The sequence below is a fragment of the Mus pahari genome, chromosome 18 (genome assembly GCF_900095145.1).
Source record: "Mus pahari chromosome 18, PAHARI_EIJ_v1.1, whole genome shotgun sequence".
Lineage (NCBI taxonomy): Eukaryota > Metazoa > Chordata > Mammalia > Rodentia > Muridae > Mus > Mus pahari.
In genome coordinates, this window is record NC_034607.1 from 10,313,374 (window position 1) to 10,329,149 (window position 15,776).

Here is a 15,776-nt window from a genome sequence, read left to right on the forward strand (position 1 = left end):
TGATGGTTTGAATAGGAATGGCCCCCACTGACTCATATGTTTGAAGATGCTTATCCCATAGGGAGTAGCACTATTAGGAGTTGTAACCTTGTTGGAGTCGGTGTGGCCTTGTTGGAGGAAGTATCTTACAGGGAGCAGGCTTCAGGTCTTACAAGCTCGAGTCTGGGGAGTGACTGGAGAGAAGGCTTATCAGTTAAGAGAACTGGCTTCTCTACCAGAGGACCCAGGTTCGATCCCTAGCACAGATGTGGAAGCTCACAGCTGTTTGTAACTCCAAGATCTGACACCCTCACAAAGACATCCATGCAGGCAAAACACCAACGCACACGCATAAAATAAAAACAAATTTATAGAAATTGGAAGTTCAAGTCTTCTTCTAAAACTCTCAGCTCCTTCTCCAGCACCACACCTGCTTGGATGCCGCCCTATTTTTTTTGCCATGATGATAATACACTAAATCCCTGAAATCATAAGCCAACCCCAACTAAATATTATTGCCCTTTATGAGAGCTGCCACCGTGTCTTTTCACAGCAATGGAACCCTCACTAAGGCAGGATTTGTGAAGAGTAGACTGTAGATGTGCCAAGCTGAAAGTTAGAAATACTAGGGTCTTACCTCAGTCCCATCGATGACTAGTTTTGTAAAGATTTGTAATGAATTGATAATTACTAATATCACTATAAATCTAGACTTTCTGTTGAAATATAGAAAATAGCCAAGATTTATAATGTTACATATGTCCTACTGTTTACAGTGTTCTCCAGGGAGCACCGCATGCTTACTGTAAAATGAGTCATTTATATTCACGTTTTGAAACGGGAAAATGAGTAGATACCTGGTTTTAAGTCTCTGTTATCAATTTGGGTAAAACATATATTTGAAAATACTTCTACTGGCTACTCTACACACTTAAAAAAACAAAAGTAAAGCTCTTTGGGAAACTAGAAGCTTTCTTTTTAATTAATTGCAATCTTTACATTTAAATTGTGCAATTTCATTCAAGAAGGAAAATGTTAAATAGCAAGTACTATCCTAGACATTAAATATACATAGACGCTAGACCAGTAAAAGCGTAAAATATCATTTCTAGTGAGAAAGAAAGCTGCATAATAGCTATGATGTAGTTCAGTGGGTAAAGTATGATCCAGCAAATCTGGTGGCCCTGACTTTGATGGCCACTGTCATCTATGGAATGTTGGAGGCACACATGCCTGAAAGGTACATAATAATCTACATATGTTTTCAATTCTTATAATTAAGTATGTATTTGTATTAGCATATAGAATCTGGCAAGGATACACATGAAACTGAACCTTCCTTAATCCATCAAGCATGAGAAGAGTGGAAAGAAATGACCGTTAAAGCCTCTTTGTATAGCTTGCCTCCTTCAAATAAGGTGGCATCCACAGCTGTCGAAAAACTCCAAGTAGCGGAAAATACAACAAGCATAAAAACGTAACACCTCCAGCTCTAAGACTAAATTTTAGGAAGAAATGATCAATTATTTGCCAAATAGTAACAACTCAAGGTTGGGGATATAGCTCTGTTGGCAGAGTATTTGCCAAGCATGTCTGACGCCCTGGGTTGGATGTCCAGGACTTCATAATTGGCACACGGCTGTGCACACCTGTAACCCCAGTACCTGGGAGATGGAGACAGGAAGATCAGAAGTTTAATGTCATAGTGCATTCAAGGCCAGCCTGGGATACATAAGACATGTCTCAAAAAAAAAAAAAAAAAAAAAAAAAAAAAAACTTCAGCCTATTAACAGGAGTTTATGGTCTTTAGTACTTAATTTTAATATCTGAACTTTCACTTTCAAAGCACCTCTAGAAAATGGCAGCATTATACTCTCTTCCTGGATGAGAAAAACATGCGTGTGAGAAACTAAACCTACAAAGATCATGCCACATATTATTGTTAAATAAGAGAGTCAGAATTCAAGTCCAGGCCTTTCCGAAACAAATATTTACGTCCATTTCATTGTCTTATTAAAGCATGATACATGGACTCCTACCCACAAATCTGATTGATGCACACACTCTCTCGATTCAGACTCTACTGCAGCATCCGGACTTACCTGCAGTGCATTGAGTAAGGAAAAGATAATGTGGAAGGCCAGGGAGCGACCATCAATGACTGTGGCTATTCCGAATCCCCAGGTCAGCCCCAGCAGTGGCGTGAGGATGGCAATGTTCTTACAGATCCTCACGATGGCTCTTACTTCCTGGAACATGGAACTACCGATGGCAGCTCTCTGGGTCTTGATGATGACCATCGTGACTGTAATCAGGTTTACTACAACAATGGCCAGAGCTGGGACTACAAAGGCCAGGAGAGCCTTGGTCAAGTCCCAGTTAAGCCAGCAGGCCTCGGGCCGGAGGTAGCCTTTTCCAGGCTCTGTAACAGCAAGTGTGATAACGGCAATGACCAAAGGGCACCCATAGCCTACGGAAAACAGACAGGCCACCAGGCATGACTTGGGCAGTGTGTGAAACACAATGAGAATTCCATAGAGGATAAGGAGAGCCTTAGCCAGCATCCAGAAAAACACGGACAGGTAAAAGAAGTGGACGAAAAACGTCGCAGCCACACATCCATTGTGGTGTAGTACTGGGCTACTAAGGAAAGAAGCCACGATGAACCACGCATCTGCCATCAGCAAGGTGGCTGCGATGTTAGCAATACACAGGTGACGTAAATATGAGATCTCTGTCTTCGTCACTTGACTCCAGACTAAGGCCTCAATGGCCAGGCAGATGATCAAGCTGCAGATGGAAACGCCCAGGCCTATGTATGTGATATAAGTTAGAACCGGGCTTTCCAAAGTGTTGGGAGACATTAGAATGGAGAAAGAAGTATATAACTTGTTCTGCCGACAACGGCAAACAGCTTGCCTGGAGTTTTCTTGAATTATTTTACAAGCCCTCCCGTCCCATCTGCTCTCCAAGGAGTGCCATCCCACACACTGGGACTTCCTCTCTCCAGATTTTCTGATCTTTTCAAATATCAGTGAAATGTTTTTAAGCTCCTCGGGCAAAATGACAGACAGGACGAGCCCATTCACAGTCACATTTTCCAAAAGACTGGCCTCCAGGATGGCCCCAAGAGTTGGGAAAGCAATGCTGACGACCCGGAAAGCAGAAGGCACCTTCTGAAGCTCTTCAGGGCTGAGCAATAACCTCCCAGTGACCTTATCACTCGTATCGTTGATTCGCATTGAGAACGTGAAATTCTTCCCAAGGCTGCCCCTGGACACGACCGTACCCATGGTATGAATAAAGACATGAGATATGTTGATGAGATGCTCCTCCATAAATAGCTTGCTTGCAAATGAATTGATTGATTGAAGAAAGACACAGCTGCTGTTTCTGTCTTGGATGAAGGTCCAATTGGATATGCTTGTACTGTTAAGAATGTGGTTAGCCATGGCGCTGTAACTCTGCCAAAGAAAAACTGGCGTTAGTCATGAAACTCCCAAAACATGTAAGACTGGCTTTTAAGAAGTGTGGCCCTGGGCTGGAGAGATGGCTCAGTGGTTAAGAGCACTGACTGCTCTTTCGGAGGTCCTGAGTTCAAATCCCAGCAACCACATGGTGGCTCACAACCATCTGTAATGACATCTGACGTCCTCTCCTGGTGTGTCTGAAGACAGCTACAGTGTACTTGCATATAAATCTTAAAAAAAAAAAAAAAGAAAGAAAATATCACTCTAAGTCTAAGCCACTCCGCTGACTGGTGGCATACACCTTTAAAAAAAAAAGAAGTGTGGCCCTTTAACCAGCAGCCGAGGCACTCCACCACACCCCCTTAGAAATGGAGGCTCTCACACCTCACCCCAAACTCAGTGGATCACAGTCAGTGTCTTAATTGAACCCCCCCTGGGTGAGTTGCTTGCACAGTAAAGCTTAAGCTTACTTGCAGATAGGTCCAAATTGTGGCCCACAGACTGCCTGCATCACATGATAGCTAAAAATGAAGCGCAGCACATTTGTAGCTGACAGTACCATATCACAGTGTCAGAAGGTTGCTCAGAAACCTCTCGGTCACTAAAGGACTTGCCATACAAGCATGCTGAACTCTGTTCAGATCCCCAGCACCCACGTAAAAGAGGTGTGGCACATGTGCAATCCCAGAAGTGGGAAGGCAAAGACACATGAACCCCAGAAGCTCATTTGGCCAGTCAATACATCCAAATCAATGAACAGCAAGATGAGCAAGAGACTCGGTCTTAAAGGAAAAAAAAAAAAAAAAAAAACTGTTGGAAAGAAACTGAAAGAGACGTTTGGCATTGACCTCTGACCTCCACACATGAATATCTGTGCACAGATGAGTACACACACACACACACACACACACACACACACACCATTGGATACCATTTAAGGGATTTATCTCTAAAGCAATTCCCTGCCTTGCTTTCTTCCTAATTGTTCAATGCCTCCCTGTGAGAGTTGAAGGTATGCAGCTTTTACATGTACCCGATAGGCCTGTTAGAGTGTCCATAATGTGGTTAGCATCCGTTATTGCCAGGCATATTGTAGGATCCTGCATAGAAGTACACTGAAAACTGGGGTGTGTCCTCAGTGGCTGAGTGCCCCTTCACTACTCTACTTTAAGCATCAAGATGAAGAAATGAATCCAGTTTCATTTCCCACTTAGTCCAAAGGTTCGGCCGTTGGTTTTGTATTCAACTGTTTCCCATTTTAGTGACTTGTTCCAATTCACAAAGAATATACAAGTCCTCTTTTGTGCATGCACGACCACCAATATTTCTTCAACATTCTCAAAAGCTTATATATGCTTTAGAAAAGCAGACTCTACCTCCTGACTCCAAGCCTCACAGAACAGACTTAACCCCTTGCAGACCTTGACCTTTAAGGACTCAGACAGTCACAGAATCAGCCCCTCGCTCACAGCCTTGGGCCCTCACAGAATCTTCCCCTTGTAGAGTCAACCCTTCAAAGACTTAACATCTCAGGGACTCTGCCCCTCACAGACTCAACCCATCACAGACCCACACCCTGGGGGAAATAAAAATAAACAAAACCTACCATAGAACCAAGTGGTATTAATTAACCAAGTGGTATAACTAACCTATATTAATGTGTCTTGACCCAATGTGTTAATTTTATTCTTTTGTTTACTATTCTTCCTTCCATAAGATTTATTGAGTGCTGGCTATGTGGGACAATAGAAATACTGAAATGGGAAAAGTGGTTCCCAACCCCCAGGAAGCCCATAGGGTATTCCAACTAACCTAAGTTCTTTCCCCAAGGAGATAACCTACTCTCTGGTCTGCAAGGCCACTCACCTGCATCTTTTTCTCATTGACCTCTTCGGTTAGAGTTGTTGAGATGTTGTATAAGAGCTGTACCACCACGGCAATGTTCCCTGGCATCCGAGGAGATTTCTCTATGCCTTTGATCGCACAAGACAAATCCTTTGGACACTTTTCCATCAACGTATCCACTATGGTTTTAAGTTCTCTATGAAACATGTGTGTACGTATGGTTGACTCAGATGACTGAACTGAATATAATTCCTCATCCTCCTGGAAACGGGAGCGAAGTGAAGAAATGCTTTATTTGTTTGTGTTCCATGCAAAGGGATTTTTGCTAGAATTTAGAAGAGCCCTATCATACAATTGATTAGCACACAATATGCTTTTCGTTTTTCATTTTCAAAGTTGCATCTGGGGTAGAATAACTTGACCAACACCAAGATGTATAAAACAAAATATCATTCTGAATTTCCCAATGGAAATGACTCCCTAATCTGGTCTTCTGAAAGGGCACCCATTTTCTTTAACATACCACTTCGGATAGTCCCTGTGTATATACATTCCATGTATATCTTGTATATTCATATGGATTACTATTGTCGTTTAACTTACTTTTACATTCCCAAGAGGTGAACCAAGAGATGCCATGTTTTTTGGGTTTTGTTTTTGTTTTTTAAATAGCAGGAGCTGGAGAAAGGGCTCCGTAGTTAAGAGTGGGTGCTGTGCTGGCAGAGAACTAAGAGTTCAGTTCCCACATCAGATAGCTCACTACCTGCAGGTCCAGCTCCTGGAAACCTGGTGCTGTACTGGCTAGTTTTGTGTCAACTTGACACAGCTGGAGTTATCACAGAGAAAGGAGCTTTAGTTGGGGAAATGCCGCCACGAGATACAGCTGTAAGGCATTTTCTCAGTTAGTGACCATGGGGGGGAGGTCCCCTTGTGGGTGGTGCCATCTCTGGGCTGGTAGTCTTGGGTTCTATAAGAGAGCAGGCTGAGCAAGCCAGGGGAAGCAAGCCAGTAAGTAACATCCCTCCATGACCTCTGCATCAGCTCCTGCTTCCTGACCTGCTTGAGTTCCAGTCCTGACTTCCTTGGTGATGAACAGCAATGTGGAAGTGTAAGCCGAATAAACCCTTTCCTCCCCAACTTGCTTCTTGGTCATGATATTTGTGCAGGAATAGAAACCCTGACTAAGACAGGTGCCTTTGCAGGCACCCACATCTCATGAAGATCCTGATAGAGCTGCAGCTCCTCATCTAGGGAAGTCTGAGGTACCGCCCAAATTTCATGGGTCCGACAAGTTGGAGCCTGGAGGTGGGGTGGGGTGGGGTGGGGGTGGGGGCACGGTTTACTCGTCAGTGAAATACACTGTGAGTACCAAGGCTTTGGGTTATTTTAAAGGCTGGAGGCAAACATGGAGAAGTTGACTGTGACAACTCAAGGTGCCTCTCTTTGCTTTGCCCAAATGACCAGGCTCTTGCATGCCTGCAGCGGGGAAAAAGATACACTCCACTTTCAGATGCCCAACGTGAAGGGGAAGGAATCACGAGTGTGCTTCTGCACTCGTGGACAAATGGCCTGTTGCTGCTGTGGAAGCCTGTCTTCTCCCCTTCTGCAGCTCCACTTTACTCAGAGAGCTCGTGGGAGAGTCCATGATACAGGAGAAAGGACATTACCTCGAAGATGCTGTGAGTATTGAGCGTGTGGCAGGTTTCAGTGACTTTGTGCCATTTCTTGGCCTTACAGGCAAATTTCATGTTGCCCTCACTGTCTGGAGGGCAAGACTGAAAGCAGGGGGTGGCATTGTTCTTACAGACACCATCACAGACATCTGGGAAAATAAAAGACAGCCATATCAGATAGAAAGATCTACGGTTGGTCGTGGCTGCATCGGCCAGTCAGTAAGGTGTCACTGTCGAGAAGGCACATCAATTCTTACACATGAGTATCTTTTCTTGGTAAAACTGAAGATGGTTAAAAAAGGTGTTAGTAGTCATGACATAGTTCTGAAACAGGATCTTGCTGTTTCTGACCAAAACCACACAGCAAATTCCAATAACGAGTAAAGTATAAACTCCTGCCATTAAATAGGAAGAAAGAGTTCATAGGTTTTCCTACTGAGTTACCCTCACATGCCCATAGAGACCCCAAAAGACCTTCTCAAGTCCTAGAGATTCTCAGGTCAGCTCTAGTTTGGAATCCACTCCCCCTGCTGTTCCCAAAGAAACTTCCAATCCAGAACTTCATAGCAAGTCCCATGGGCATTGAGACCCATGCTAGTCACTGCCCAGGTTTGAATTAGCTCGATGAGAATTCTGTAGCACAGAAGTCTGAGACTAGAGGAGCAGAGGATGCTGAGAAGATATGACTATTGCTAGGGCCAAAGACACAATGGATCGACATGTAAATAACCCAAGTACGAATGTAATCTAATCTATCAGGGTGTCTCATCTCTCATGCCATGAGCCAGAGGGCTGAGGGTGGCCTGCTGTCACAACAGATGATCCAGCTTCTGTGTGGTGGGTAATGCCGCCAACATACCACGTGGCCTGGAGGTCACCTTCTCCTTGCTTTTGCTGGCAGCCTGAAAAGAGAAAAATCAAAATTCACAGCAAAATCAAATGTCAGCATGCGACACCACCGGTTCACTTTAGTCACAGACAAACAACAAGATCTGAGTCAGCTGTGATGCACACACAGCCACCAAAGCCCAGCTGTCACAAATGGCCCGATAACTTTTCCTTCCGAGCTTCTCACCAGTGGCAGGAAGTGGGACTGGCCCCTCCTCCCTGTCATAATTCCATATCGTTACAGTCCATAGCCTGCATGGAAATTACACTATGGGCAGAGGGAAGTTTTATAGAAAGTTAGTGAAGGCTTACTTTGCTTGTACGGGCCCCATTGAATGCTGGGAGAAGATCATGCCACATGATCGCATGTTCACGTGATCATATTTATCAAATTTTCAAAGACAAATTATTCTAACTGCATACCATCTGTTGAGACTATTTTTTTTCACTCTATCTCATTCCCTCCCAACACGCACACACACACTCACACACACACACTATCCTGTTTGGGGTGTCTCTAGGGTGGTGCATTTATTAATGAAATTCAGACAAGGAGTTGAGTGGGGAATACATTTCATTGGATTTAATAGGATACACTTACATAGTTCTCAGTCACTTCTAAATTATAAGAATATCAATGCTTAAATGTCATTAATTCAAAATTATTTATAGGGACCCACAGACGAACAATAAATGTTAAATGTGGTAACCTCTTGCAACTCTATAGAAAGAAACTGGAAGTTTTCTCAACTTTTATAGCAATCCCACACATTCACATAAAACTGCTAATAACAAGTGGGAAAAACTAAACAGTGTGATTCCAAGCTAGCAACAACAAGAAAGGTATAGAGCAATGCAAAAGAAAAGAACAGGGAGAAGCAGAGATGACTCAAGCACTAAGGGAACCAGCTACTCTTCCAAAGGACCCTGGTTCAATCCCAAGCACCCACATGACAGCTCACAGCCATCCTTCTCCACAGCTCCAGGGCCTCCTAGAGCACCAGGCACATACATGGTACAAAGATATATGCTTGGACAAAACACCCATATACATAAAATAAATGTTAGAAAAAAATTCTTAAAATGAAAGAATGATCTTTCTATTCTTATATATATAGAAGAAATTTTAAACTCACTAATACACAAAATGGAAGAAAATGGAAGTATAACTTTATGCTCAGGAATTAATAATTATTACCAGTATTATTTTCACTGAAAGCGCTACTGAATAATAACGCTGAGTGATTTCTGGATCCCTTTAACAATTCTGTTGGAAATTTATTTTGATTCTTTATCTCATTCTAAGAAAATGCACACTTTCATTTTGTAGTTTGTATTTTATGTTAATCTTTTTTTTTAAGGAGTCCCCCACACCCCTGTCTCATCCACCTATGCAGATCTGGCTATCCTGAGAGATTGTGAGCTGGAAAAATCCTACCAGGGTTCAAATCGAACAGTGTCCCTTGAGAGGAACAGTTCCACTATTTGTCTCGGTTTCTCTATTGGAAAGCAGAGCAGACGTGCGCCGTCTTCCTTTACCCCCTAAGGAAATAATTCAAGGTCTCGTATATATCTACGCTTGTGTAAGAACGTGTTGGTGTGCATGTGTACACTCACAAATACAGGCATGCAATATGTGTAAAGGAAAACTGAGGCTTCTTATCGCTGAACCAGGTAAGCGCCCTCCAGTGGCTGGGAAGAGCATTGTCCACGGGTCCAACTTGTTTTCCAATAGTCTAACTATTGAGAAAAAGTAAAACTTCTGGGCATTGCTTTTTGACAGACACGGGAAATTCATTTTATTTTTTTTATTAACAATATTAAATAATATTGCTTATGTCATCCCGAAACAAGACTGAATGTTCCCTGGCTTTTTTTTTCCCACCAAATAAAACTATGGAGAATCTGAATTGGGCATTTGGGGTCTCTCCGTAGCTGAGAAGAAATCGATGAGGAATTCATGAAAGAGACGCACCAGTGTATGGTGGCCTCTCATTTTTATTCATGGGAACAAAGCCCTAGCATGTCAGTCGGAAGAGTTACATTTCTTCCGGTAATATTTTTAGAGATCTTGAAGAGTGCGTAGTCCAGTCCAACCTCCTTATCTTTATAAATAATAATTCAGAGGGTGACATAGACACGGTGACCCAGAGACAGCCATGTGGGGAATTCCTCTTATTCTTGAGACTAGAAATTTGCATTCCTAATTGCTTCAGCATGGCTCCTCCCAGAGGCTAGAGGTCAGACCATGTTCAGGTTCAATAGGCAGAGGGGATATATGGCAGGAAATAAAGGCATCTAAAGTCACCCAAAACCCATATTGACATAGCCATTCGGCACTATTCCAAAGTCAACAGCTATGGCAGAGCCCTCATCACAAAACAAACTGTAGAGAAAATGAAGCTGATCAATTAGGTGTAGGGGGCAGAAGGCCCTGGGATGCTGTCTACACGAAATTCTTCAAAGTCGGCCTTCTTGGGTGAAAGACCTGGCTGGTTTCATCCCGGTTAATTTTCTGAGGTAAATCATATCTGATCCCACGAGCTAGTTTATGTCTAGGTGGCATCCCAAGTGGGTGACTTTAGCTTCAAATATCAGCATTCCTCAGCCTCATACTACCCAAAAAGGCATAGGCTAGCCTGCAACCCACTCAAACTGCCGAGCTTTCCCAGTGCATAGGAAAAGTCAGGAGAGGGACGCGGAGCCTGGCAGCTTGAGAAACTCATACAACGGAAAGAAAAGGTTTGAATGTTCTGGCAGGGAGACCCCACCCCCAATAACAATAATAACTCTTTGCCCTGCTCTGCCTACTCCACATTGTATTGAAAACTGTAGACAAGAAAACCAGAGACAGTACCAAGCTGTGGGCATTAGGAAGCCACAATAAAATGTCTTCCCAAAGCATCTATAATTTCTCTCAGCAATCAGATTTAGGTTCAATGTGGGGATGAAGAGAGAGTCACAAAGGAGAAAGGTGGACTAATTCGATGGTAAATATTGTTTGGAAAACTCATAAGAGCTTCTAAAATCATTCTCTCCTGAGACCCCTCTTCAGTTACTTATCTTGTATCTCATATGAACCATATCCTACAATATTTACCTCACCCTCTCTATCCATAAAGTAAAGAGAGCTCCACCGGCTGGTCTCAAAGCTACCTTCCAGGCCCTATAGTCAAATAATAGCACCCTTTCCCCAAGAGTCTCAAAATACTTTTAAATCGTCTCTCTCCCAAGATTTCTTCACATTTCATTTTAAATAAACAAAAGGAAAATAAAAGTGATATGTGGCAAGAGGGAAAATGTCCCCTAACTAGCCATGCAAGTTCACGGCCCCAACAGAAATTAAAAGAGTAATTTGCTATAAACTCCACCTTTGCTCTTCTGCTGGGATTCTAAAAGGAAATGCTATTGCCATTTTGAACGGTGCGATGCCTCATTGCGCTCACTGTCACTACTATCTCTTAGTCACCGTGGCGTCCTTCACTACCGCTACTTAGTCAAGGCTCTTGGGAACCAGAGGCACCCTAGATGTGAAGTGAAAGATGTACTACCCAAGAATGTGGGGATGTATGTGCCTTATCACACCTTGAGTCATCTCAGTTTCCTTGTATCCCAGAACTGATGGGGGGAGTTAACATGAAACAAATCCACAGCCAAGCGGCCCTTCTGTCACCTATATTTGTAATTTCTTCAGGTTGTGCTGGCCCACTTCATTACCACCTTGTCTTTAGACTTTAACTCCCGGGCAACAGAGCTGGTAACTGATGGATTTTTTTTTTAATTTCATCTGTTCTCCACCCCCCCCCCAGCTCCTCACCCACTTCCCCCTCCCCCCCCCTTTTTTTTTTACCTGGCATAATATCCTACAGGGTTCTATAGGCAAAAGAAGTGTCAAGCAGTACAACCAACGTGCAGGGATCATTGTTTTCCACAGGGCAGGTGCTCTTGCTTCTGTAAAAACAAATGAAATGCAAAACATCTCCGGTTTGAGGTTTTCATAGCACCATGCCTCTTCAGGCAAGCTCCGTCTGTAAGAACTGACTCTATTCAGTGTCATCGAAGTAGCTCTCCCTGGTCAGCTGTGATGGCTCCATGTCCTACCACAAACATTGCCATGTGGCTGCAGGTGGGAGGCTCAGGTTATCGCTGTTCTCTGTTGTTGATTTACATGGCACACCTTAGATGGGAATCCCTCTAAACAAAGCCGCTTGGTGGATTTCACCTGGCCTCCTGGCTGTAACAAATAGCAGCCTGTTTTCAGAGAGTGGGAATGACAGCTCCTCCCCCCCCCCCCCCCCGGCTTAGACAGGGCTGAGAACTGTGTAGGTGGATGCCCAAGACAAGCAGGGATTCTTGTGGATAAGCTTGACCTAGAAATACCTTTGAAGGATAAGTGCCAGGCTTACCCTATTGCCTCTTCTCACCTCAAGCCTAGAGGTATGTCTTCCTCAGTAAATAGCAGTTCCTACAATTGCTCTTGTTATGTCTAACAGAACTAAACTACACCAATTGCTTGCCATCTCCAACAACACTGGGATGTGATGGCACACAGTATACTCAGGAATACACTCAGTGGAGGACGAGAAAGGGATGGAGAGGGCAGGAAGAGAGGAAAAGAAGAATGATGAGTGCGAAGAGCCAACAAGTGACATAAGGGCCACAGAGGATTGAATAGAACCCATTATTAAGGATTCACCTCAAAATATTAACATTAAATGTTAGTATTCTCATCCTGGATAAGACAGTAATTGAAAGATGTTAAATGTCTGCCTCATACATAAAAGAATTTGCATGATCAGAATTCAAAGTATACATAAATGAAAACTACATATATAAATCCATTATCGTGCACAATTAATATGTCCATATAAAGCTCATAAAAAGTAAGATCCAACATGTACCCAAAGGCATGCACCCCTTGATGATTCTTGATAGATGGATAGATAACAGATAGATAACAGATAGATAATAGATAGATGATAGATAGATAGATAGATAGCTAGATAGATAGATAGATAGATAGACAGATAGGCAATAGATGGACAAAGATAAATAGATGATAGACCAGTGGACAGACAGATGGTAGAGAAGGTAGGTAGATAGATAGATAGATAGGAGACATACATAGACAAATAGATGATAGGTAGCTAGCTGAATGGATGGATGGATAAATAGATAATAGATAGATCATAGATAAATAGATAGATAGATAGATAGATAGATAGATAGATAGATAGATAGATAGATTATAGATAGGTAGGTAGGTAGGTATAGATAGTTGGGTGGTTAGATGATAGAAAGACAGACAAACAGATAGATTATAGATAGGTAGGTAGATTGACTGATTATAGATATATGTGTAGATAGATTATGGATATAGACAGATTATAGATTAGTAGGTAGATAGACTATAGGTACATAGATTGTAGATAGGTAAGCAGATATAGATAGATTATAGATAGGTAAGTAGATATAGATAGATTATAGATAGGTAGGTGGATAGATGATAGATTACAGATAGGTAGGTAGATTATAGATAGATGGGTGGATAGATGATAGACAGATTATAAATAGGTAAGTAGGTAAATAAATGATAGATAGATAGATAGATAGATAGATAGATAGATAGATAGATAGATGATAGAATAAAATTCAGAAGGGTTGGTTGTAATTTCAAATCTAGGGTTGGTTTTTTTGTTGTTCTTGTTTTTGTTTTTTGTTTTTTGTTTTTGTTTTTGTTTTGCTACTTGACTATCTTTATAAAAAATTCTTCTGAGACCTTGGGCACAAACTCTGCAGCCAGTCCTTCAACACCCAGAGGAGGCTCTACTCCCAGGCACTCTAACATGCCCAGGATCATAGGTTCAGAGGTGAGGAAGACACATCCACCCTAGCACCGGGAGTAATTGGGACCAGGGGGAACCTAGGCACCCAGGTACTCCACCTGACCAGTGGCACAGGTTCCTTCTGGTCTGAGCTGGTGCTCTGAGCAGACCTTGGGCACGAACTCCGCAGCCAGTCCCACAACACCCAGAAAAAGCTCCACTCGAAGGTGCTCTAAAATGCCCAGGTCCATAGGATTACAGGATCCCAGGAGTTTGGTCACACCAGGATCTCAGAGTCCCACAGGCAGCTTAATTCCTAGGAGCTCTGACACACAGGATCTCAGGATCCCAGGATCTCAGAATCACAGGATCACAGAGACAGCTGAACTCTGAGGAGTTATGACACAACCATAATCACAGGAAGGATAGGCTCCAGTCAGATATAGTGAGGGCAGGTAGCACTAGAGATAATCAGATGGCGGGAAGCAAGCATAAGAACATAAGGAACAAAAACAAACAAACAAACAAACAAAAAAAGAACATAAGGAACAGAAACCAAAGTTATTTGGCATCATCAGAACCCAATATTCCCACCAAGATCTAAAAATGGAAAAAAAAACAATAAAGAAATTGCAAAGGGACACAACGCTGGAGTTAGAAAACCTAGGAAAGAGATTAGTAATAATAGATGCAAGCATCGCCAACAGAATGTAAGAGATAGAAGAGAGAATCTCAGGGGCAGAAGAAACCATAGAAAACATTGACACAAGAATCAAAGAAAATGCAAAAAGCAAAAAGATCCTAACCCAACACATCCAGGAAATCCAGGACACAATGAGAAGACCAAACCTAAGGATAATAGGTATAGAAGAGAGTGAAGACTCCCAACTTAAACGGCCAGTAAATATCTTCAACAAAATTATAGAAGAAAACTTCCCTAACCTAAAAAAAAGAGATGCTCATAAACATACAAGAAGCCTACAGAACTCCAAATAGACTGGACCAGAAAAGAAATTTCTCCCATCACATAATAATGAAAACACCAAATGCACAAAACAAAGAAAGAGTATTAAAAGAAGTAAGGGAAAAGGTCAAGTAACATATAAAGGCAAACCTATTAGAATTACACCAGACTTCTCACNAGAGACTATGAAAGCTAGAAGATCCTGGGCAGATGTCATACAGACCCTAAGAGAACATAAATGTCAGCCCAGGCTACTATGCCCAACAAAACTCTCAATTATCATAAATTGAGAAACCAAGTTATTCCATGAAAAAACCAAATTTCCACAATATCTTTCCATAAATTCAGCCCTAAAAAAGATAATAGATGGAAAACCCCAAAACAAGGAGGGAAACTACACCCTAGAAAAAGTAAGAAAGCAATCTTTCAACAAACCCAAAAGAACATAGCCACACAAACATAGTTCCACCTCTAACAACAAAAATAACAGAAATTAACAGTCACTTTACTTTAATATCTCTCAACATCAATGGATTCAATTCCCACAAAAAAGACATAGACTAACAGACTAAATACATAAACAGGACCCAGCACTGCATGCAGTGACAAAGGTAGACACTACCTCAGAGTAAAAGGTTGAAAAACAATCTTCCAAGCAAATGATCCCAAGAAACAAGCTGGAGTAGCCATTCTAATATTAAATAAAATCAACTCTCAACCAAAAGTTATTAAAAAGATAAGGAAGGACACCTCATACTGGTCAAGGGAAAAATCTACCAAGGTGAACTCTCAATTCTGAACATCTATGCTCCAAATGCAAGGGCACCCACATTAATAAAAGAAACTTTACTAAAGCTCAAAGCACACATCGCACCCCACACAATAATAGTGGAAGACTTCAACATCACACTCTCAGCAATGGACAGATCATGGAAACAGAAACTAAACAGAGAGAGAGTGAAATTAGCAGAAGTTATGAACCAAATGGATTTAACAGATAGTTATAGAACATTTCATCCTAAAGCAAAAGAATATACCTTCTTCTCGGCACCTGATGGTACCTTCTCCAAAACTGACTATATAATTGGTCACAAAACAGGCCTCAACAGATACAAGAAGACTGAAATAATTC

General features: G+C 42.1%; 1 protein-coding gene across 1 annotated transcript in view; it reads right to left on the reverse strand.

The window, feature by feature from the left end:
- Positions 1–938: 938 nt before the first annotated feature.
- Positions 939–15,776, reverse strand: part of Adgrf2 (adhesion G protein-coupled receptor F2) — a 36,667-nt gene continuing 21,829 nt past the window's right edge. Inside the window, exons 2-6 of the mRNA XM_021218020.1 lie at positions 11,706–11,806; positions 7,827–7,869; positions 6,962–7,116; positions 5,316–5,555; positions 939–3,443 (exon numbers count right to left, since the gene is read on the reverse strand). Of these exons, the coding sequence (XP_021073679.1) occupies positions 1,971–3,443; positions 5,316–5,555; positions 6,962–7,116; positions 7,827–7,869; positions 11,706–11,777 (1,983 nt within the window). The 5' untranslated portion in view covers positions 11,778–11,806 and the 3' untranslated portion in view covers positions 939–1,970. The remainder of the gene's footprint in view (positions 3,444–5,315; positions 5,556–6,961; positions 7,117–7,826; positions 7,870–11,705; positions 11,807–15,776) is intronic.